At 31.6% G+C, this 23,301-nt stretch overlaps 1 protein-coding gene across 1 annotated transcript; it reads left to right on the plus strand.

Moving 5' to 3' along the window:
* Window positions 1-3,858: 3,858 nt before the first annotated feature.
* Window positions 3,859-9,222, plus strand: LOC121131798 (netrin receptor UNC5B-like). Its single transcript, XM_040727186.2, has 7 exons — window positions 3,859-4,275; window positions 4,491-4,971; window positions 5,033-5,317; window positions 5,663-5,830; window positions 5,892-6,278; window positions 6,881-7,225; window positions 7,293-9,222. Exons 2-7 carry the CDS (start codon window positions 4,752-4,754, stop codon window positions 8,693-8,695), a joined length of 2,808 nt encoding a protein of 935 aa, XP_040583120.2. The 5' UTR covers window positions 3,859-4,275; window positions 4,491-4,751; the 3' UTR covers window positions 8,696-9,222.
* Window positions 9,223-23,301: the final 14,079 nt, after the last annotated feature.

The raw sequence follows: 23,301 nt of genomic DNA on the forward strand, positions 1-23,301 counted from the left end.
CACTGGGATTAAAATAATTAAAGAGTGTCCTACACGTCACAAGCATCAAACTTAAATCTATAAAATGCTTGATTTTCTATGCAATGATTTACTTTTATGTATTCATATATGTATAACGTATATCCATATTCACACAACTCAAAGGATCAAAATCCATTGATTAAGGTCAACTTTTTAGATTTTACATTCCCTTTCAGTTTAATTTACTCAAGTTTTATTTGACATATTATCTGTTCGTTAAGGGTCATTGTTATGACACGATTGATTGAAAAAATTTGCTGTAGGTAAGTGGTGCGATAAACGATTACAATTAACCATGTAAGAAAGTGGGTCATTATTGGCTATTTGGTTGGACGATTTTTATTCTTTACATAATTTATTAGCTCGGGGGATAAAAAACAACATTGACACCCTCTTGTCTGTAGAATGAGCTTCTTTCAAGTCTGTCTATGGTGAAAAAGATCTGTGGGACTCTTTTCTACTTACTACAATAACAATATGTTGTACAAAATAAATAAATAAACAATAATTGTAATGTTTTTTCGTTAAAATGTGAAGGGGGTAAATTGTTGTTGTTGTTCTTATAGCTAAGATAATTATATATGTATGTATCTGTAGGTACAAACGTTATACCTGAGTGAACGAACAAGGTTTTCTTCAACTTTTCCTACATGAAGAAATGATTTAACTGTAAAGAAAATAATAACTAATTCATAAATAAGTGTATGTAAATTTACATTAAAATTCGTCAAAATAAAGAAAGGTTTTGTATACATTTGAGACTTGGTTAAACAGAGACTATGAATGTAAATGTATATCAAGTAGTACCTTGATATATGAGAGCTCCACCATTTGATTTTGAGCATAAATTTCCATCTACATTCAAGTTTTTATTGAAGTTGGAAAATTGGTGACGGGACGTAGACGCCGTTTGAAGATTCATTTATTTGACTTACGAGTTTTTTAATAACAAGTTTGCCTCTGGAACGAATCGTAGTATAATTGTATGCATATATATTATAATTCCAATGATATTTCTTAAATTAGTAATAGTCTAAGATCGATTTTTTCCAGCGTGATATCCTAAGCTTTTTCTTCTTGATGGATTCAGATCCATATATGCATGCAACAAGCCACAAATCTTACACAGTTGACCGTTATTTATTTGGTATCAGATTGTGGACCACTAATAAATGTATCCGTCAGCTTACTTCAAAATTTCATATGATTTTTATCACAACGATTTTTCTTAAATTGAAATGACAATTGACATCTTCACCGATTCTGTCTCGTAACCAGACCTACATATATCAATGGAACTCTAGATTCTTGGAATAAAGACGACATATTTCCTTCTTATATTAAAGTAAAATAGGGCCCTAATATATTCTGTTTCACATATAAAAATACAAAAATACAAATTTCAAAAGTTGGTCTTCCTCACATTTCTCAAATTACATGTTTTAATCTACAAAATTATTTTTGACTAAATTTTTAAATAAAAAAGAACTCATTACTTACCACGGATATCGTTTAATATGTTTATGTCTAAAGAACTATAAACAAAAATGTATCTAAATACAAATTAAGAACTATGAAGTGTAAGTGTATAAAGCATATTTAAAAAGAAGTATCTATGAATTAAGGGCGAAACCAAAAGGAAGTCAATAGAAAGTCCATGATATATATGGGGCCCGAGCCTCGACCATGATTTTTCTTTGGCAGTTGACTTGCTTGAGATGACATTTTTATTTATTTATTTTGTATTTTTTTTCTCAACAAGAATCTCTTTATTCCTAAATAATTAGAATTACAAAAATAAAAATAAACACAGAGAAGGAAATTTGCGTTTGTGTAAAAACACCATTAAACATTATTTAAAAAAATTAATTTCCTTCTAAAGACCTAAAACAACAATCAAACTATCAAAAGTAATAAATATGAAGCCAAACTTATTCAATATATCATTTCTTAGCAAAAAAAGAAAAAAAAAGACGAATCAATCTGTAGTTTCTTTTTTATATTTCTTATATCACCGAATAATCAACCGAAGTGTACTTTGATACCGAATTGATATCGATGAAAAATGTTTAATTAATTCGGTGGCATAATTCAACAATGAGTCTTACAGTCGGCGAACCCGACATCAAAGTAGTTCATATATTTATTCCGTCAATCACCCTATCGTCTATGAGCTATTGATCAATAAATAAAAGAACTTACTGATAGTCGCACCAATTGCGTTTTCCTCATCTGAATTTTACTTCACCTTAGACGGACTACTAAATAGCCCCAATAGCAAAAACGTTTCTGAATACCTTTTTCTTAAAATATACAAATTTTAAATTTATTATGTTTTTTATTATCTTTATTTCTATGATAGTCTCAAAAAATTTTATTTATTTTTTAAAAACATTTATGATATTATTATAGCCCTGATTAATCATTGGTAGGGGGGGGCAATATAAACGAAAAATATTGTTAATTACAATAATTGAGAATGTAGTCACAATTCTGCAGTTTTAGTAGAACGATATTTAAATTATGTTAATATTCATTGAGGGCTACAAACGACTTTTAGAGGGGTGATGGGATTCTGGAGCTCACCCTAGCTATAACACTCTTACCTTTTGAAAATGTCCATTCAAGTCCATTATTTCTGGAAGGACACTAACTTTTTTAAATCTACATTTATGTGCAGTCTAATCAGAAGCGTCCATTGGATTATATTTAAATATATTTTTTTTTTTTGGGGGGCCTGTTTTTTAGATTTTTTTAAGAAAAAATTTCAAATATGAAATTTTTTGATAAAAAATTTCAAAAATCCCTTTACAAAAAATTGAATATTTTTGAATAAAATTTTAAATTCAAATACAAAATTTTTTGGAATTTTTTTACAAAAATGCTCAGCTATTTTCAAAAAATTAAATTGTTTGTAATAAAAATTCAAAAATCCACAGCTATTCATATAACATACAATCAAACTTAAATTTCAAATGTAAGATTTTTTAAAAAATATTTCCAAAATGCAAATCTATATTTTGGAAAAATTAAATGAAATTTTAAATATTAAATTTTTTGAAAAAAAAATTTAATGTTAAATTTTCTAATAAAAGAAAAATTCCTCAATTTTTTTTTTTTTTTTTTTGGGGGGGCAGCATTAGCACGACCAGCCAACCACCTGAGGGCGCCTCATATGTGTTTATATGTATATAAAGTCTACAAGATACATGTGACCTCACCCAGGAGCTGTCGAATAATTTATGCATCTAAATGTTTATAAGCAATAAAGAAGAATCAACTCCCTTCAAGTAATTGTTAATTTGCAATCTACATAGATTATGCAAAAACTCAATACCACAACAAAAAACGCCTTCATGACCGCATAATACATTCCTCTTGAATGAAAAAAAGAAGGTCTCAAAATATTGATGGTTAAACTATGTACGTACAAAATAGGTAGGATCTTTAATTCAATTGGATAACTGCAAAAAGATCTGCTATATTTTTATTTACAATAAAAATATATAAATTAAATAATTTTTTATGCATTGATATATCAATTAAAATATCGGAAGCTTTTTATATCTTCATTTATTTATTTTTTGTAAGGCGATCTATCCGAGTAATAAGAATATATATTTTTTAATTAACCCATTCTAAAAGTGATTCGTGGTCAAGAAGGATGGAAGGAACAAAAAAGGAGTAATTGCGTTGATGTAGAATTACTATAGATTTATCGTCCTCATTTAGAAAAAAAAAAAAGCTAAAAAAGCGCTTCACTTACCGGCCTGCCTTATTTTTTCCACCCTCATTTTTACTATACTACAACTCAACAATTCTTTTTCTTTTTTTCTTACATATATTTTTAACATCATCTTCTCGTCAGTTGATAAAGTGATTTAATGTCGAGTGTATGTGAATTCATTACTCGCTCATAATTTTTTGTGAAGTGAATATTTTATTTTAATTTTTTTTATATTGTTATTTTTGTTTCTTTCATTTTGTGACTTATATATATATAAATATATATTTCATCTGTGTACTATGAACGCCATTGACCAAAAGAATAGCTGTCATTACAACTCTGTTTAATGCAAACAAACCTATGTAATTAAAAAAATAGTTTGATCAGTATGTTACGATCCGTATTAGTGATATTAATATTTTCTGCCCATGGGCTCGCTGTTCCAAAGAAAAAGGGTCATGGTGAACTTATACCCATACCCAAAAACATGCTACACCTTCAACAAAAGCACGATTTGGATTCTTTTGGTAAGTTGACTTTGTAGAGTCGTTTTTAAAAAAATGCAAATATTGAAAAAAAAATTATTTATTTTATGCAAGTTTTTGTTAAATTTTTTTGATGTATTTACCACTTATGAGGAATGACATCATTAAACGCTTTTCATTCCCTGTGGATTATATATTGATTATTTAAGCCCGTTACACGTGCCCTGACCTGACCCATTGTATGCTCATATTTACAGAGGATGAAAATGAAGAATCCTTCCACTACGAATATGAAGAGGAGTACAAAGAGGAATTCCATTTTCAGAATGGATCCCATTCTCATCCAGCACCTCACAATGACTCTTCCTCCTCCCACTCTCACAACGACTCCTCTATTATCCCAAGTGTTTTACCCGAGGGTGACCCTTCCAACTATGCCCTCCCCATTTTCTTAGAGGAGCCCTCTGATGCCTTTGCTGTCAAGTCTCAGTCTGCAGTTCTTCAATGCCGAGTAGCACATGCACTTGGCGTTCATTTTCAATGTAACTCTGAAGTCGTGGAGCCTTCTGGACAAAAAGATCTTGTGGAACCAGAAAGCGGGGCTCGCTACACAGAGGCTACTGTGGAAATTTCTCGTGAAAAGATTGAAGAGTTTTTTTGGAGACTACAATTGTGCCTGTGTTGCCATATCACGGAAAGGCTCAGTTGTCTCTCGCTATGCACTCGTGTCCTATGCTTGTAAGCATCCTCAGTGTTATTGATTCCTCGAATTCCATATTTATATTTATTAATGTTCCAGATTTGAAAAAGGAGTTTGAGGTTCCTCCATACTCTCAACAAGTCTCCAAGGGGAAGCAAGTGGAGATGAGGTGCCATCCACCTCGTGGTCGTCCTTTGCCTTCTATCTACTGGGCTGTTAACGGTCGCCGCATTGATCCCTCCTTTGATAAAAACTATATAGTGACCGGAGAGGGACATCTCATTATAGTCTCTACCAAACTAGCCAATTTCGCTAATTATACTTGCGTTGCACACAACATTGCCAACGTCCGTATTTCGGATCCAGCCACAGTAACTGTTTACAGTAAGTAAATATATCTAAAATTACAAAAAAATCACTTTGTATCATTGATTGTGCTCAGTATTGTCACAATTATGCCTTTTTTTTGATATCAGAAAAAATAATTACTTATACTGTTGATTCAAAGTCATTGATGTACAAATTGAGGATATTACATAATTGAGGTTGAATCATTAGTAATCATTGTTATGTAAATTTAACAATTATTTTCATTTTCTTTTTTGTATTGACCTCAAAAAAACAACCTTCAATTTAATATGTTGTTGAAAATATGATTTTTGATTTGCTCTTGTCTTTGAACATGGTTGTTGAATTGATAAATGACACAATTTTTTTTTGCTTAATTAGTTGATGGAGGCTGGTCCAGCTGGTCTCGTTGGACCTCATGCTCATCCAATTGTGGTAAGGGGATTCAGAAAAGAACTCGCATTTGTGATTCACCAAGTCCCATCAACGGTGGACAACCCTGCTCTGGATCTCCAATAGAGAAGAAAAACTGCGTCTCTGATTGCCCTGGTAAATAGATATTTATTTTGTTTTGTTTTAACATTCATATTTTGAATTCATTTCTTTACAGGCTCAGTTTATGGCGGCTGGACACAATGGACTTCTTGGTCCTCTTGTTCACCAGAATGCTTTCACCACCGTCGTCGTACGTGCTCCAATCCATCCCCGTCCAAAGGGGGTAAATACTGTATTGGAGAGGATTTAGAGAGTCTTAATTGCACAGATGGGTTCTGCCAAGAAACACGTCAGTTGGTTATGTATGGAAATAACGCCGAAGAGAAAAGTGGAGCCTCTCTAGAGGTCACGGAAGAGGACACTTCTTCCTCTTCTTTGGATGTGACTCTCTACATTGTTCTCTCTCTGGCCTTTATCGTCTTTAGTGTCGTAATCCTTATCATTTTCAGACTCTTGCGCCGTAAAAGCAATCATCCCAATGGATACACTCTCACTTCCACGGGTAAGTCGTCATTCTTTCACCCTTAAGACATATATAAATAAATAGATAGATATTCCTTTCCTTGCTTCAGTTGAAGCCTTTTGGCCATTTCATTCTTCTTTACTTTTGCAAAGAAGAATGAAAAAGATTTACTTCATAAATACGACGTAGAGTCACTTACACCATCATAATTCATATATATTGGCCATATGATAGAATGATCGAAGATATTATTAGTAATTATAGATGAACCTTTTATCAATCACATTGACCTATATTGTATATACACATGGAATCTCTTCGCTAAATAAACCACCTAGGAACTCACTGATGTGAAACTTGGAGGTGGTTAAAGAGAGATACAAAGATAATAATTATTCGAATTTTATTTTGTTAAAAAGAGTGATATAAAAAGTGGGTTATGTCATTATCTCGTTTTGTTATGTATGTAGTAGAAGGTAGGTTGTGTTGTTGTTACTGATAATGGAAACGGGTAAAAAGAGGTGGGGGGGGGGAATCTCATAAAAAAATAAAATAAAGGGCATTTTTATGCGTCTACATATATCAAAAATGCTTTGTTTGTAAATAAGAAAGAGTAAAAAAACTTTTAATTTTCCTTTTAGACTACGGCTATGGCTCATCGTCGGATGAGGGTAAAAAGCCTGGACTCGGCTACTCACCTGACATCACGCAACAATGTCCTCCTCCTCCCATCGTGAACGGTCCTCCGCCTCAACTCCATCCTCATCATCTCACATCCTCTGGAATGAAGAGCGCCACAACAGTTTGCTACGAGTACTCATATCCCGACTCGAATCATTCCAAGAATGGCTTTGTAAGACCCTCTTCAGAACATCATTATGAGCAGCCAATGGTCGTTTTTCCTCCTAGTACGAGTCCTTCCGACTCTATTGGAAAACCTCCAAAGTCTGAGAGCTGTTCCTCCACTGGTACATCCAATGAGAGAGGTAAGGTATTTATTGGCCCATTACTTTAGACTAAGCCAGGTGTTTATGTTGTTTTTCTCTTTTTCAGGGCACTCTAGTCCAATGTCCACGACGGATCGGGCCTTTCCCATTACATCAACACCCCTTCCCAGCCTTCCAACCAATTCCACCTCCTCTGGCACAACTACATCCACTTCCATTAGTAGTTTTGTCAAAGGCTCCTCCACAACAGACCCACTCTTCACAGTGTGGAACACGGTTACACACTCAGGCGCACGCATGACTCTACCAGACTCCGGAATAGCTCTCACTATCCCTCCTGGTGCACTTCACTCCAGCACGGATCTTTTCATCGGAGTCATTCATGATGCTGTTCATTATCCACCTCCACGGCTTTCAGGTCGAGAAACTCTACTCAGTCCTCTTGTTGTGATAGGCCCTCCAGAAGCAGCACTGGCTCTCAAAAAGCCCATCATTCTGAGTATGCCTCACTGTGGTTCCCTTCGACATGGGAATTGGACTGTTTCAGCTCTTCATCGCTCAGATGACGAGGGCTGGAAAAGGGTTGTGACACTTGGTAGCGAGACCATCAACACTCCTGTCTACATTCAGTTGGATGTAAATACATGCCACATTGTGACAGATATCCTGGGAGGATTTGCCCTTTCAGGAGAGTCATCACATGGTGCCATTGCTACAAAGAGCCTGAGGCTTGCAGCATTTGCACAGGAGGGCCATAGACCTCACACCGATCTTACTGTTCGAGTTTATTGTCTACAAGATACAGAGGACGCTCTAAGCTACGTATCAGAGTCAGAGAAACGCTACAATGGGTTCCTTTTAGATGAACCTGTTAGCTTCCTATTTAAGGACGCAAGCGAAGAGGATCGATCTCATCCTCATTTGTGTATCAACGTAGAGTCCTTGGGAAGGGGATGGAGCACATCTAAAGGAACAGAGTATCTGGAGGTCCCTTTCAATCATATTTGGAATACCTCGAATCCAACTCTTCATTGTTCCTTTACCTTCAAAGCCACCATTGTCACTTCCGTCATCTCCTTTAGCCTTGGCGTTTCACAAAAGGGAGTCAATTCCCTCAAAAGTCATTTAGCCGTGAACGCGGATCTTTCAACAACTTCTTCTTTCAGCTCTCTTCGAAAGCCTCCAAATCCCTGTCCAATCACAAATCCTCTTCAAAGCAACAAGCAAGTGACATTTAGACTCCCTCTTCACTCCGTGTCAGCTCTTTCTAGACTCCTGGATTCCCCCAATAGTCAAGGGAACGATTGGAGACTCCTTGCAGAGAGACTCAACGTACACCGTTACATCACGTACTTTGCAACGAGACCCTCTCCAACAGAGTGCATCTTACATCTTTGGGAGGCTCGAAATCGAGAGAGCAGTGCTTCTAATAGTCTCCATTCCATACTTAAGGTCATGGGACGCTATGATGCGGCATCTGTCCTTGAAAGAGACTTGGACATCCGTTAAAAGTGACATATTGTACTCAAAAAAATTGAAAAATATTCCTTCAGTATTCAAAAATCAAAAAATCGAATGATGAACACATCATTAAATTTACTACAGCTTATTATTATTATTATTTTTGATAGGTCCTTAGTTGACAAATACAATGCCCCCTCCCCCCCGTCTATCACTCTATATTTTATCTCTCTAACTATGTTACAATTACTCATTGACCTTCTTCCTAGCTACCTTTTTAACCCATTTATTAGAAATTTATATGAATAAATATATATATATATATACAAATAAATTCTGTTAAAATGTGTGATTTTATAAATTAAACTATAATAAAAACATTTATGTATAATGTTATTTATGCTATAGATACAATTACTATTATCGTTTTTATTAAACAAATTATTACATATATGATTAAGAAACATTGAGTGATCTTAAAATATCAATAATAAAAAGATAAAACTCTATACGTATACCGACCTATGTATGTATGTTATTTGAACTAAGAATAATTAAAAAAAATCAAAAATCAATTACCTTTCTTATACGTGATCTATTCAAATTATTTTCGAAAATCTTTATGGTTTTTTTAGTGAGATCCTTTGAGGTTGATTGTGGCTCTGCCATGTACTTACATATCTAGGGTTGTAAATCCTTAGCATTTTTTCGTGCGAGTTTCTATTTAGTTTGTAATCTGAAGTGTGTTCTTTATTTTCTAATGTCTGAGCTCAATAATATTTTATTCTTGAAGGAAGAACATCCAAATATAAATGAATTTGTAATGTGAGCGACATCGGAATAATTCCAGGGACGTCCGCATTATTATATATATATATATTTTTTTTTTTTTTTTTTGGGGGTTGTTTTCCCGATTTTATTTCTAAAAAAATTCGTAGTTATTCACAAATTCAAAAATTGACAAGCACATATTACATTTTTTGGAAAAAAATGTAATATTATATTTTTCCAATAAATTAAATTTAAAAAAAAAAACTTACATCTCTTAAATTTGAAAATTTATATATTTTAGAAAGGAAATTGAAAATTTATATATTTTGGGGGAAAAAAAAATTCCGATATGAAATGTCAATTATTAAATTTTTTATAAAAAAAAATTCAAATGTTAAATTGTTTAGAATTTTTTTTTTTTAAATCCATCGTTATTCACAAAAAGTTTAATTTTTGATTAATAATTTCAAATATTTAGTTTTTTTTCCTCTGCTGCATAATTTGCACGAAAAAAAAAAAGAAATCTTTCAAAAAAACAAAACAATGTACCTTTAATTTAGAGTTAAATTTTTTTATTCTGGGCATTGAGTGACACTTGTGTTTATATACTACATTTGACAGCTGCTTGCAGCTAATTTAATGAGATGTTATGAAAACTAAGCTCTCTAACAGTCTTCAAATTGTCAGGATTACCTAGTTAATTGTCAAATTCTTTTTTTTGTTTATACCCAATGTGCGTACAATAAACAACCCTATAAATACCCCTATCCATTTATTTTAAAAATGTTTACATGCATTTTTGTGTTAAGAAGGAAGAGGAACAAAGTCTTATACCATTCCAACCTGAATTTGCGAATTAGGGTAAAATTGGAGGAAGGTTACCTAATTTCTATGTTATTGTTTTATATCTAAATAGTGTATTTAATCAGGAAATCTGAACAAATATGTATAATTATAAATAACAAACGTCTCATGAATTTTAAGGATAAAACATAAGTTAGTATCAGATTATTTATAAGCATAATTAAAAATAGGTTTAAATCCAGGTAGTCCATCAACCAGAGTTTTTTCAACAGGCATACGCAAATATTTAAATTATTTTAGAACGATACATTTTCTTATGCCCATCTCAGAATACTTTCCTGGTATCTTGCGTTCCTTTAGGTGTTGTCGTTTCATTAGAAAACAAACTATGAGTGAACATCAAAGGAGGAAACTTAGACTTAAAGACATTTCAATATTTTCACATTAACACAGGGCTGAAAAGTCCCGGGTATAACAAAGAAAACACGTTTTTTTTTCGTTCAAAAATGTTTTTTTATAAATTATTATTGTATTTTATTTTATTTGGTTTATAGAGCAGAGTACTCATAACACTTTTAAAGCCATGACTTAGCTTGAAGAATATACTTCCTAATCAAGAAGCAGTTAAAATAAAAGGATGAAATTTGTTTATCATCTATTGTTTTGGAAATAACTAAAGTAACCTGTCACATAGCACAATAACTCACAAACTAAAGCACATATTGTCATGAAATTTTGACAACTGTCTTTTGAAGGTGGTTATGAACTGAAAATGAGGTGAACCAAGAAAGAAACAGTGAATCCCACCAGGACTTTTCAGCTCATGTGTTAATTCAGTGCTCTTTTAAATATATTTGATTATCTGAGGATTTGAACGAGAATCGATCAAAATAATCAAGCACTTGGACTTGTACTAAAAGGATTTTTACCACCTTCAGGACTGAAGCAAAAAAATTCAATCATTTCTAATTTTTTTTTTTTAATTATGCGTAGATGTTCTACAACTGATGACTCGATTTTTCTTCTTTTTTTTTTTCATTTAATGTCAGATTCTCTAGTAGGTATTTCTACCGTTATTTATATACTTTTGTAAGTTATAATATAAGCAAAAAACGTTCATACCCCATTTCTGGCAAAATTTAATGCTAATTTCACATACGGGTTTTATAATATTTGATGTGGGATTACTTAGTCGTGAGGAAACATCTCTTATATTGTCTTATTAAGATACAATTTTGTATATATTTTCCAGCTTAGAAATAGAATAATAATTATGAAACAATTTAAATATTTTAATTGTTGAAACACGTGAATTAGAAATGCGTGTTTAGCACATAATTTACAATTATAAACATGTATCAAACCTAACGTATTTTACTTATATCACTTGAATAATTATTTCATTGGGATTTGACTATCATTCACACTCTTCCTGTTCATTAAAAAAAATGAAAGTCATGTAATTTAGTTTTGTTCTAATTTAGTTTGCTAAACTTTTTCCTTTGCCAGATTTCCATATTGAGATACCGCAGATGACGTTAGTATAGGTATAATTTTTCTTCGTCACGTATGTATTTTTGTACTACCATAATTAATCTTGTAAATTCCTTAGAAGTAGCGCAGTTAGTTACAGAGGAATCCGTGGTGTCTCTAGTGCACAATTAAGTATTATTCTAGGCAATTAAATTTGGACAAAATTGGATTGAAGAACAAGATAAGAAATGTATTGCTAAGTGAACGCCTTTCACAGACCTTTTCCATTAATTATTCAATTTTTTCCCGTTTCCCGCTCAAGAATGAAAAGAAAGCATGGTCAAACCCATTTTCCGTTCAGTAACAATGCCTTGTTGTACATATCAATAATCTGTTGAGAGTTTATTCCTTTTAAGATGGTTTCCCTGATTTATTTTTCAACGTAAATCTTCTTCTTTTTATTCACTTGCTTTTATTATACTCTATCATAATTATATCCTTCAATTAAAAAAAAACCACAAATATCTCTTGATGAAAAAATACTTTGAAATAATCATAACTATCTACAAAAAAAATCCAATGGTTCTCCCTAGAAATAGGCAATCATTCATGAAATCTGAAATAATACATTATTAACATATATCTAAATACCTACAATGCATATTCCAAAATTTATGATAGAATGCTTCTTTGATATGGATTGAACTTTTCTTTTAAGCATTTCTTTGAGGCATATTTCAGTTTAAGCAACTAATCATCATTATTATATAAAAAATGTCTTAGAAAGTGGGAACGGCTTATTTTAGTCGGCAATATGAAAAAGTTTGTATTTTTATTTTCCAAAGTTGCTTTATTATTATTATTTCATTCTTGAGGACTGTACATTTAATCTCTACTACATATGTTCATGAATGACGGAGAGTAACAGGGGAAGGGTGTAGATTGCTTCTCCTGAGGTATAACTGTATGTCCGTGTTGGACTCGAAGTGGAATTGAGGATCGATGTTAGAGTAATTCTAGCCTATATGACCTTTCTATATACGGAGTGGATTTGTGTTTCTCTCCTTCCTCTCACAGCTGCTTGCAGCTGATTTAATAAAACGTCATAACAGCTAAAATCCTCTCCTCTCAAAATTTCTTCAAATTATCAGGATTGCCGCGTTTACTTTTTGTTTATTTTATTTTTACATACCGCTGCAACAGATTTTATACCTCACTACTTATCATTCCTCATACATAGACAGTGTTGGGTCCGTCCTTAGGTCTGTCAGTCATTAGAACCGGTCCTTAACTGTTGGCCCTTGGAATTTGTCATATATGAAACATGTACTAAGAGTACATCTCTTGTAAAAATATGTGTTTTTTTTCAGGTTACTTAGTTATATAATTTATTCAATCATATAATGGAATGGTTACAAAAAGGAAAATCAGCCTCATTGACGTCACCAGGGATTGATTTCCTTTCTTTAAGGACCAACAAGTGGTAGGGGACTGGATGGGATCGGAGTGTACCTCTGTTTTAAATAAATACCTACAAAACAATTGACACACTCCCTTATTTTCGTCTCCTTTTAACCCTCATTGAAGCTACAAAATTATGAGACAATGAGAGGTTGCCTAAAAATCATAGTCAACCTCTTGGAGGAGTTATTTTTAAGGATACTAAAGGAATAAAAATAAAAAAGATGAAGAAGATTTGCTTAAAAATACATACTTTAATCATATAAGTGAACCCACCTTTACACAACAATCAATCCACAGATTATCATAATATATTTACTCAATCAGAGTATAACTCAGTCGTTGAGAAGGGATGCTCAAGTGTTGGGTCAGATAATTATTTTTAAAGATAGGTACGTTTATTGCTGAGTCATTCTATGCACACAATGAAATTTTTATTCAATAATAATACTTCAAAAGACAATAAAATACCTACTAGGTCTCTATTTATGTGCCTTACGTATCAATATGTAAATAAGCCCCAAAGATACGATAAGAAGGACAAAATTAAGGGTCAATTCCCTAATTATTTTGATACTTTGGAAAGATTAAGTTGAATTTATTTGTTATTCTGAAAAATATGCTGATTCATTGATAAACATTAGAGTGTTTAGTTTTTGGGATGTCCTTTTTGTTCTGCTAAAACACATTTTATACAAGGAACTATCGAGAAAATCCCTATTGAACACTTCAACATTTATCTTTATTTTGAGATTCTCTTGTTATATTAGACATCAAAGTACCCATTTTCAAAAATGAAAATGCCCAAAACTTTGAATAAATATTGTTTTTTATTTTTCTAAGAGTCAATGAACAGAAAAATGGGACAACTAAGGCAATATATTTCTCACCCAAAGATAAACAAAACAACATATAAAAAATAAGGGAGTCTTTATCAATTTATTTCCTGAAACGAATTCAGCAATTTACAAATCTTTTCCTTTTATATGTAGGGGCCCATAGTGACGTCACCCAAGTAAACCAATACCTCCAGCTTCAACTACAGCCTGCAACCTCGCACTGAATCTTGATGAGGAACTTTTTGTCCATATTGACCAATACCTTGAGAATGGAAGAAGTCAACAGTCTTATGAGCACATTAATTGGACAATCTCTACATGAAGCTCCACACATAGTAGTCCGAGAGGATCCGGATAGCAAGAAAACCACATTTCTAACATGTTTAATTTGTCAGAACACCAGTTTTGTACTCAAGGATTGGGTATATTTTTTAAACAGTTTTGGGGGCTGAATCTGATGAGTACACTTTATAAACGCAGATCTTAGGGTTGCCAAGATATTGAGTGCTATACTTTTTCCAGATTTAAAATCCCCACCCGTTATATATTGTTTTTTGTAAAGTCGCACTTTGACGTCAGAGCAAAATGGAAATAATAGATTGTGTCCCTGGATAACCATCAGCAGTAATTTTTATTAAAAACCCTAACGATAAAAAGTCACACGAAAATATGCCAAAATTAATCTTCCTCTGTTTATGTAATATATGTAAGTATATAGGTTGCGAGATTCCAATCTATGCAAATATATTATGTCTATACTTTGTATGCTACATGTTCGATGGAAATTAGATTCTTTATTTTTTGTTAGAGCCAAAATAACCTGTTTTTAGACTCACTTAATTTGTAGCTAATTGTTTCTTCTGTTTTTTCGTTCCTTAAATTAAAATAATTATGGTCTATATAAATAAAGGGAGGGTCACGTTTTATATAAGTATGTTGAAACAGACAAAAATTAGGACATACCAAAAGAGATGTGTGTATGTAGTTTATCCTGGCCTTGAGTTACAAACTGCATTTTATACACTTATTTTAATTATAAATGTAATTATTTTGTGGGAAAAGGGTGAAATTTATTCCTAGAAGGACTCAAAAATCTTTTATTTATGAATATATAGTTCATACATAAATTATACAGGAGTTAATGTATGACCAAAGCTTTTTGGTTTCTCTCCTACAAAATTTAAATTATTTTACGCCTTTATTCTTTAACAAACTTTATTTCTCTTTTTTTATAGTCCAAAAAAAGAGAAAGGCTTAATTGAATTTAATATCAATATTAGCCTCCCCGAATTTCTCTTCTTTATTTTGTGTTTCCCCGAGTTAAATAAGACCCCCAAAGGATTTAAGGCAATAACATAGAGCTTGTAAATTTATTTCCTTATTATTTCTGTTGTACTATAATATTATGATCAGGCCGAAGGAAAAAAAGACGATAAATTGGAATGAATATATTTATGGGCCTAAAGCATTACTGCATTTCACCCCCCGCCTATTCATTACTAATTTATGTATTCCATTATATATGTATATGATTCAATATGTGTAAAATGACAATTATTATGCGTTATTCATTTAAAAACATGTTAAAAATTATTTTATTTATTTAATACAAATCTAACCTATGACCTTTTTATATAGAGGTTATTTCGAAAGATATTAAATTTTGCCATTAAAAAAAGAAATTAAAAATTGACCATGGGATTATGATCTCTTCACTATATCAAATTATTAATTAAAAAAAAAACAATTTCCTCAGGAAAGGTTGGGGGTTTTCTAGATTTATGGCCTTAATTTTCAAAATATTCCACATGTGATCCCCTAAAATATCTTAATGGATTGTTAAAATAATAAGGGAAAACTAAAAGGTATTTGATGATGTTTGAAAAATGACGTTAACAAGTTGAGTGTGACCTTAAAGCTTTCAAATAGTTCAATTTTTAAATAATTGATTCTCAAATATGTTTAATATATCAATTGTGATTTTCAAGCTATAAATTGAGGACAAATCCAAACATGAACCTATAACAAATATTATCAAAAAACTAAAATAATAATTTATCAGTAAGCTTTTGGATTTTTCACACCCGAAAAAATTGAAGGTAACCTTATTCTTGGTCCAAAATTTCATTAAACGTCAATTAGTTTCTTATAGCATTTTTGATATACTTTTAAAAATTGATTTCTGTATTTTAAAATACCTGCTAATACAATTGTGTCAAATATGTTCATTTGCTATGTGTTTTTTTGTAAGTAGTACTGAAGAAGTAGCAGGGTGGCCAAGGGATCGTAGCCGCCCGTTAAGTAATATTTGACTGTGCAGCAAAAGTGACAGGGGTACCAAATTCTGGAAGAAGTATATTTGAAATTAGAAATTCCTTTTTATAAATAATATGTCTCTAATGAAAAAAAGTTAATTGTATAAAAAAATGCATTAAAAGAGTAAAAATTAATGATGGAAGGGGGTAGTGGGCTGTGGACAAAGTGCTTAGGATAAATTATCAATTTCCGAGGGCAAAATGGTTTAATAGTATTACTACAATCCCTAATTATACTTAATTGGTGCAACTCCATCAGGGCTATAGAGGGAAAAAATCCATTTAAATAAAAGATCTAAATTATATTTTCTAAAAAAAAAAAAAAAAATCCTTTAAGAAATTGCTAATTTAAATAAAAAGTGACTTTTTAAATCTGTAGTAGAGGGGTACTATAAGTATCAAGTGGCTTCTTCTGAGAAAATGGTGCCAGTCCGTCACAGTGCGGGAGGAAGCATTATAATTTGCAGACCGATGGTCCCTTACGACCATCAAAAAAATATTTATCTGCATCAAGGTAAAAAATATTAAAGTTAATTCAATAATTTTTTCGGATTAAAAATTTTACTTGGACCTTATTTTGACCTGAATCATTTTGATGAAATTTCTATTTATAAATAATAATATTTACAATGATATTTTTTTATAGTTTTTATATTTATATAACATACAATGACTCAAGGCTCTACAATTAAGTCAGAAACGACATCCTTGCAAATATTTTTGAACCTTTATTCGATCATTCTTTTATTCTAAAAAACGTTAATAATCATACAATAACTACTACTGCTAATAAAAAATAAGAAGAGTAATTGTTGCAAACTTATTTGCAAAATGTATTTATATGAAAAAAAGGGTTTATTGCATTTTCAATGCTAATTTTATATCTTGCCATTATTTTTTGTCCAAGCAACAGTGTATTCCATTTCATTCCCCCTTCTTTTACCCTTTTTTGCAAAAAAATTATTTATTTTAATAATTGTCAATGGATATTTCAAAAGAGACAAAAAATAGTACTATTAAATAAGAAACTGTCAAATTAATGAAATATTTTATATCTAAACTAATCATCCTCATTACGTAATGGTTAAATAAACTACAAAACACATCTATATCTCAAACTACTATCATGGGTATACATATAATATATGTTCGCACAAGACATTAAGGGTCTAAATGCCCAAAAGATCAACAAATGTGATATTTCAAAAAGAAGATTCATGGTGATTTTAATAGTTGTTGTACCCATGGTTAAGAGATGTGTATCAGCTATGTATGTATGCACAATATACATGCTCCAATGTTTCTAAAAGATTCCAGGAGTAATACAAAGGGTATTTTTCTCTCTCTTCAAATGAAGAGATACTGTAACGGTACACACAACTTGAAATGTATGGAGTTATATTCATAAACGCTACATCGCAGATACAAAAGGGAACGAACGTGATAAGGAGATACAAGTTATTACATATCATGCCATATGCCTCTCACGTGTGGAATGAGTACATAGAACATCCTTGGAAAAGTCATTCAAGATTAAAAAAATTTGTTATCAAATTGAGGTATTTCATTGAAATAATTATCAATAGTAATTCTTCAATTATTTTAATTCAAATGGATCGAAAGATCCAATATGTTAATGATATCTCCCAATTTTGAAAATAATATTCAAAAATACAAAAATATTTATAGAAAATTAAAAAATTTATTGTTTCGGGAAAAAATTGGATAAATCGAATGTTTTAGAAATTTTGATTTTTTTGGGGGGGGAGGGGTACAACACTTCGCCCCCCCCCCTGTGGACGCCCCTGTCTTGTTGGACTCAAACTAGAATTGAAAACTAACATCAAAGTAGATCTTGTATATGTTTTTACATTTTATTTTTCGGCTTTTTTTTACAAACATACCGAGAGGGCTTTGTGTAATAGTCAGAGATGTGAAAAAGAGCCTTTTACGGCGAGGTTTGATTACTACAAGCCATGTTAGTTGGCAGCTGTATTAAAAATTTGTATTTTTAAAAGCTCTCATAATTATTCCTTCACTATTATAGAGCAAGGATCTTTTAAATAGATGTGTTGACAGTACAAATGAGTTTTAAAGGATGCCTTAGAAGTTTGTAGTGAAAAAATTACTATAAAATAGTCCCTTTATAGAAAATAATAAAAAAACTTCATTTGGATGAACCAGTCAAATCAATACATATTTTTCATTCCTCTTTATTATTCAAGTCTCGACAGCATGTCAGCTGTTATGATATTCCTAACGGTCATGTAATTTTTTTAACATTCTTTTATGCGTGATTTCAACGCTAATGGAAAGGTTCTTTTTTAAGATCTCAAACTTTAATGTACATATGGGTTAAAAAATCAGTAGTTAAACAAACGTTGCTATAAATTTATAGTTACTTAAATATAATAAACTGAGTGTATATGAAAAAGGGAATGTTTTAAATAACATTTTGTTCTACCTATGAAGGTACATATGAAACGTATTTCAAACTCATAACACAATTTTACATAAATAACTACACATTTAATAATTTTAGAAAGCAAAAATTGGGGCCATTGGAACCAGTGTCATATTAGAATTTAAATTTGTGCAATTTTTCTAAATGAGGTAATTGAAACCAGATTTCTTCCAGAAAATAACATTTTTAATATCTTTTCGGAATGGCTAAGAACAAATTATTTAATTATCTACAATCATGACATAGGACATGTTGCCACTTAAATTGTTTACCTTTTTGTATAAAAGTAATTATCCTTAACAAAACCTCCAAACGATTTTTTTTAAAGGAAACATAAATACAGGAGAATTTGCTTCAGAGTAAAATTTGTACCAGAACAACGAATATTTATAAAAGTAAATTTAATAAAGTTTTTCGTTATGGATAAACACAAATTTTAATATTTAAAACTTTGTTTTAGAGCATTTTGTCTGTAATAATCAAACAATATTAGTATGTACAAACATTATGATGAGTCATTCCAACAGACTCCTCCACTTACAAAATTAGTGCTTACAACACTGGCAAGAGTACATCTTAAGACTTGCTGGTATGTAAAAATAGAAATCAAAAATTAAAATAATAACCTCGACCCTTTGAAGAATGTTTGAAAGGGGAATAGCAGGAGCTGTCATAACAGTTTATTATATTTGCTACAAGCTGCTATGTAAAAAAAAGAAATTAAAAAAATATGCAGAAATCCCACTTGTATCTAGCAGGGAGATTGGACTTACTCTACGTCGATTCTCAATTATTTTTCTTGTTCAGCATGGACTTACACTTATTATAACACCAAAGCAAATAATTTCTATAGCTGTACATCTTTCAAGAGCATCTACACCTACCCATTTTTACACTTTATGCTTCTCTCTTTCAGAATGAAGAAATATTGTTAACAGCTTTGGAAAATAAAAAAACATTGAGTGAAGACTACTAAAAATTTAACGCACCAGTAAAAGCTTAAGATTTACAACTCTAAAGAATTTACCATATAATTCTTTTATTGGGTGAGACTGCATGAAAAGGTGTAAAAACAAAGAATACTGATAATTTTATAATTAAATTGTTTCTAAATTTTAATTACATTCTAAAAAAAATAAAGACATATGTAATTCATATGCATATATTTTATTTTCCGAATCTAGTTTTTCTATGGACTTATGCAGATTAGAGCAAAAAAAATTTACGGAACTGAAGTATTATTTCATTTAACCACATCTATCATGCCTGTACTCTTAATAGACAATTTATATATAAAATCCCTTGCATATTATAATCTTCAAACCTTAACTAATCTTCATGTCAAAATAAGAAGGCTTTGTGATTTAAAACTTTTCTTGTTTGGGAGAAAAGGACATGCCACTTCAGTAATTTTTGTGCTTACAAAATTTGATTAAGCATAATATGTTAACTCCTACAAACAAGACACATTTTAAATCACAAAACCTCTTCATTTTGACATGGGTATTTGTGGATCGTTGAAAATTATAATATGCAAAGCTCTTAGAAATAATTACTTGTACACACATGATACATTGGTAACCCACTTTTATCTAGATTTGACTGCTTACTAAAGCGATTGAAATTAGAGATTCAACATAATACATCGTTAAATATAACAATAAATTTGCATAAATCATTTCATAAGTTTTTCAGCGTTTGTTTACAAAACATTGATGTAATCAATCAAGTCGTGACTTTACTTATTCGAGCTAGATATATATTCTTATTATAATTTATGTCAAGAGTAGTGTTGAATTGGCCTTTAAGTATTCGGTTTAGCCCAGTCCAGTCTTAAAAACAGTCCTATCAGACCTTGAGACTGATCCTTAAGACTGTCAGTACCAGAACTGATTAGAAAAAAAAAAGAAATATAGTTGCGTTGATCGAACTTTATAAGTTTTTAGAACTGAGATGCAGGACTGAAATGGACCTTTAAAACGACGGGACCGTAGTTTTAAGTACCTTTATATGGTCACTAGTCATAAGTAAATACCTGCCCAACAATTAATATGTACTTATTTTAGCACACAAATGATTTAAGTCCATGAAATGATCCTGGATGAATGACGAATCAAGTTTATTTACAATCAATTATTAATTGAAACCAAAAGAACGTATTTTAGTAAATGTATACGGGCTCATAATTGATGGTGAACTCCAGGCGGTGGCGGAAGCTACCTCTCACCCTCTTGATGTACTTGGTGCTCAAGGAGGCCCAGGCCTTGTTGACCGAGGGCTTCAAGGCGGGGTTGCTGTTATGGTGTCTCCTACAGGACATTGACTAAACGCGCTCTTAGATGGAATAGTCTAGGGGGTTGAGGTTTGGGCTTTGTAGCAGCCAGGATTCCTTTGCTCAGAAGTGCATGTTGGCTTGGAGCCCCTCTTGGGGTTTCGTTGCTGTGTTGGCAGTAGCTCCATCTTGTTGGAACAACCAGGGAAAATTGCAAACGATTGGTTTGATCCAAGGAAGAACTTAGGTGTCCATAGATTTGACATATTCATCAACCTTCAGCCTATATCCTAAAGGGAACCACACGGGATTCATGGCCTTCCTGTTGGATTCAACTAGGCCTAAGATAAGCCCTGAAGTAGGGTGTATGGTGGTAAAGACTTATCGGTGCTTCTCTGCAACATCCCCAAATGTCACTGCTTGATCATTCTGGCTGTTGAAGATAGAATCAACAGTAAAGGACTTTGCATCATTTTATCTACTTTTCCCTCAGCAGAGCCACCGAAATACACCGCAGAGACTATCCTCCTGCCTTTTTTTAGAGCCCTGGACACCACTGATGAAGACTTGTTCATCTTCCTGGCCATGTCAGTAATTGATGATTTTTTTTAAGGACGACTTCAGGCGGTTGACGGACACGGATGTTTCCTGCCTACTCCTGGAGAGTGTCTGAGGTTCTTACTCAGCAAAAAGGCAACATCATTTTATTACCTAAAAATAAGGACCTAAATTGGCTGAAGACTTAATTGAACAACGACAGCTCATATTTTTAGGAAAGAATTAGTAGCTGATGAGTAAAAAACACTTTAAAAGTTGTCATAATAACAAATAATGTTCACGTAAATTTATTTCTACTTTCATTTTAATGATTTTTTTTTTTTTTTTTTTGGGGGGGTATTTAAGTATGTATGTACTATTATATACATATGTGCGTAATTTATGATTTTTGCATAGCCTTGATATTATATATATATACGTATAAAAAGCATGAAAAATAATTAAAAGTTTAATTTTTTTTTTTCTTTTTGGCTTTAAGGCCTACGAGTTTTTATTATTATTGTTATTACTGTCTTTTGTGCATACCTGTAAAAAACAATGCTGACGTGACCTGTTTTTAGGAGTTATTTTTACCCCTTGTTACTTCCCTGGGCTATTTAGTCCCTTCAATAATAAAATTGATATTTATAATTATATATAAATCTATATTTGCCCTTTGTACTAGTTGTGATATATGATACTAAATTTAAGCATCAGCAAACAAATTGAATATTTCTTTAATATGATCTGCAGTTATACTAGAATAAAAGAACCAAAAAATATCAAAATAATCTTGATCAAGGACGTTGATAGCCCCTTTTGGGGAAGGGGGCTCAAGCATCCCCCATTTCCCCCTATATATGTATGTTAAATACAAGTAGCAACTTGTATAAGCAAATTGTACAAGTTGTTATTTCTTCCTCTTCAACATTGGTCATTTTAATCTATTAATATTATTATGTATTTATGAATAATGTAACTCTGAGCATTTACACTTTATAATGTGCTACATAAAACATATATTTAATATTTTGTTTTAAACTAGTCAAAAATGACAGTATTGATACGTCCGTTATTGCATGATGCTCATCCCCAGTACAGTAAATCCTTCATTTAAAACTATTTATCTTATTTTTGGTTGGAATTTGTACAAGGCACATTTTGAAAGTTGCAATTTGTACACAGTATATATAATAAACCTATTTATATATTTAATTGTATAATGGTCAGGGTTGGTGATTTTTTTTCTTTTTTAAAAAAAAATCCAAAAAATAGATTTTTTGAATCAAAATAATTATACGTCTTAATAACAAAGGATCAAGATGTAAGGAATTTCCATATTTTCAAATGGTTACTTTAAATCTTTAAGTTTATAACAAAAATAACAATTAAATGAAAAATAATATATCGGTGAGAAGATTCGTTTTGAATGAATTTATATAATTATATTGAAGGATTGTGGAGTAGTTACACGCAACTGTTATAATGCTTATGTTGCAGCACTTTTTCCCTTTTGTTGTCAGTTGAGGCGATATACAGGAGACGTCATTAGGAGCCAATATACTGTGTAGTTTTTTGTGGGGTTTGTAATGTAGTTTTCGTTGAATATTTAGTTGCAATTTTGTATTGACTTGTAAAGGATGTCTTCTGGTTCTGGACCTTGTAGAAAAAAATGACCCTATGTGGAACTTTTTCAAAAATTACAAACAATATCTGTA

The sequence above is a fragment of the Lepeophtheirus salmonis genome, chromosome 1, assembly GCF_016086655.4.
Source record: "Lepeophtheirus salmonis chromosome 1, UVic_Lsal_1.4, whole genome shotgun sequence".
Classification (NCBI taxonomy): Eukaryota; Metazoa; Arthropoda; class Copepoda; order Siphonostomatoida; family Caligidae; genus Lepeophtheirus; species Lepeophtheirus salmonis.

Bases quoted from the DNA above. Each gene is read 5' to 3' on its own strand.
- LOC121131798 (XM_040727186.2), top strand. From the start codon at position 4,752: ATGCACTTGGCGTTCATTTTCAATGTAACTCTGAAGTCGTGGAGCCTT. The intron at 5,831-5,891 runs GTAAATAGATAT...ATTTCTTTACAG, and splicing joins CTGCGTCTCTGATTGCCCTG to GCTCAGTTTATGGCGGCTGG. The intron at 7,226-7,292 runs GTAAGGTATTTA...TCTCTTTTTCAG, and splicing joins TGGTACATCCAATGAGAGAG to GGCACTCTAGTCCAATGTCC.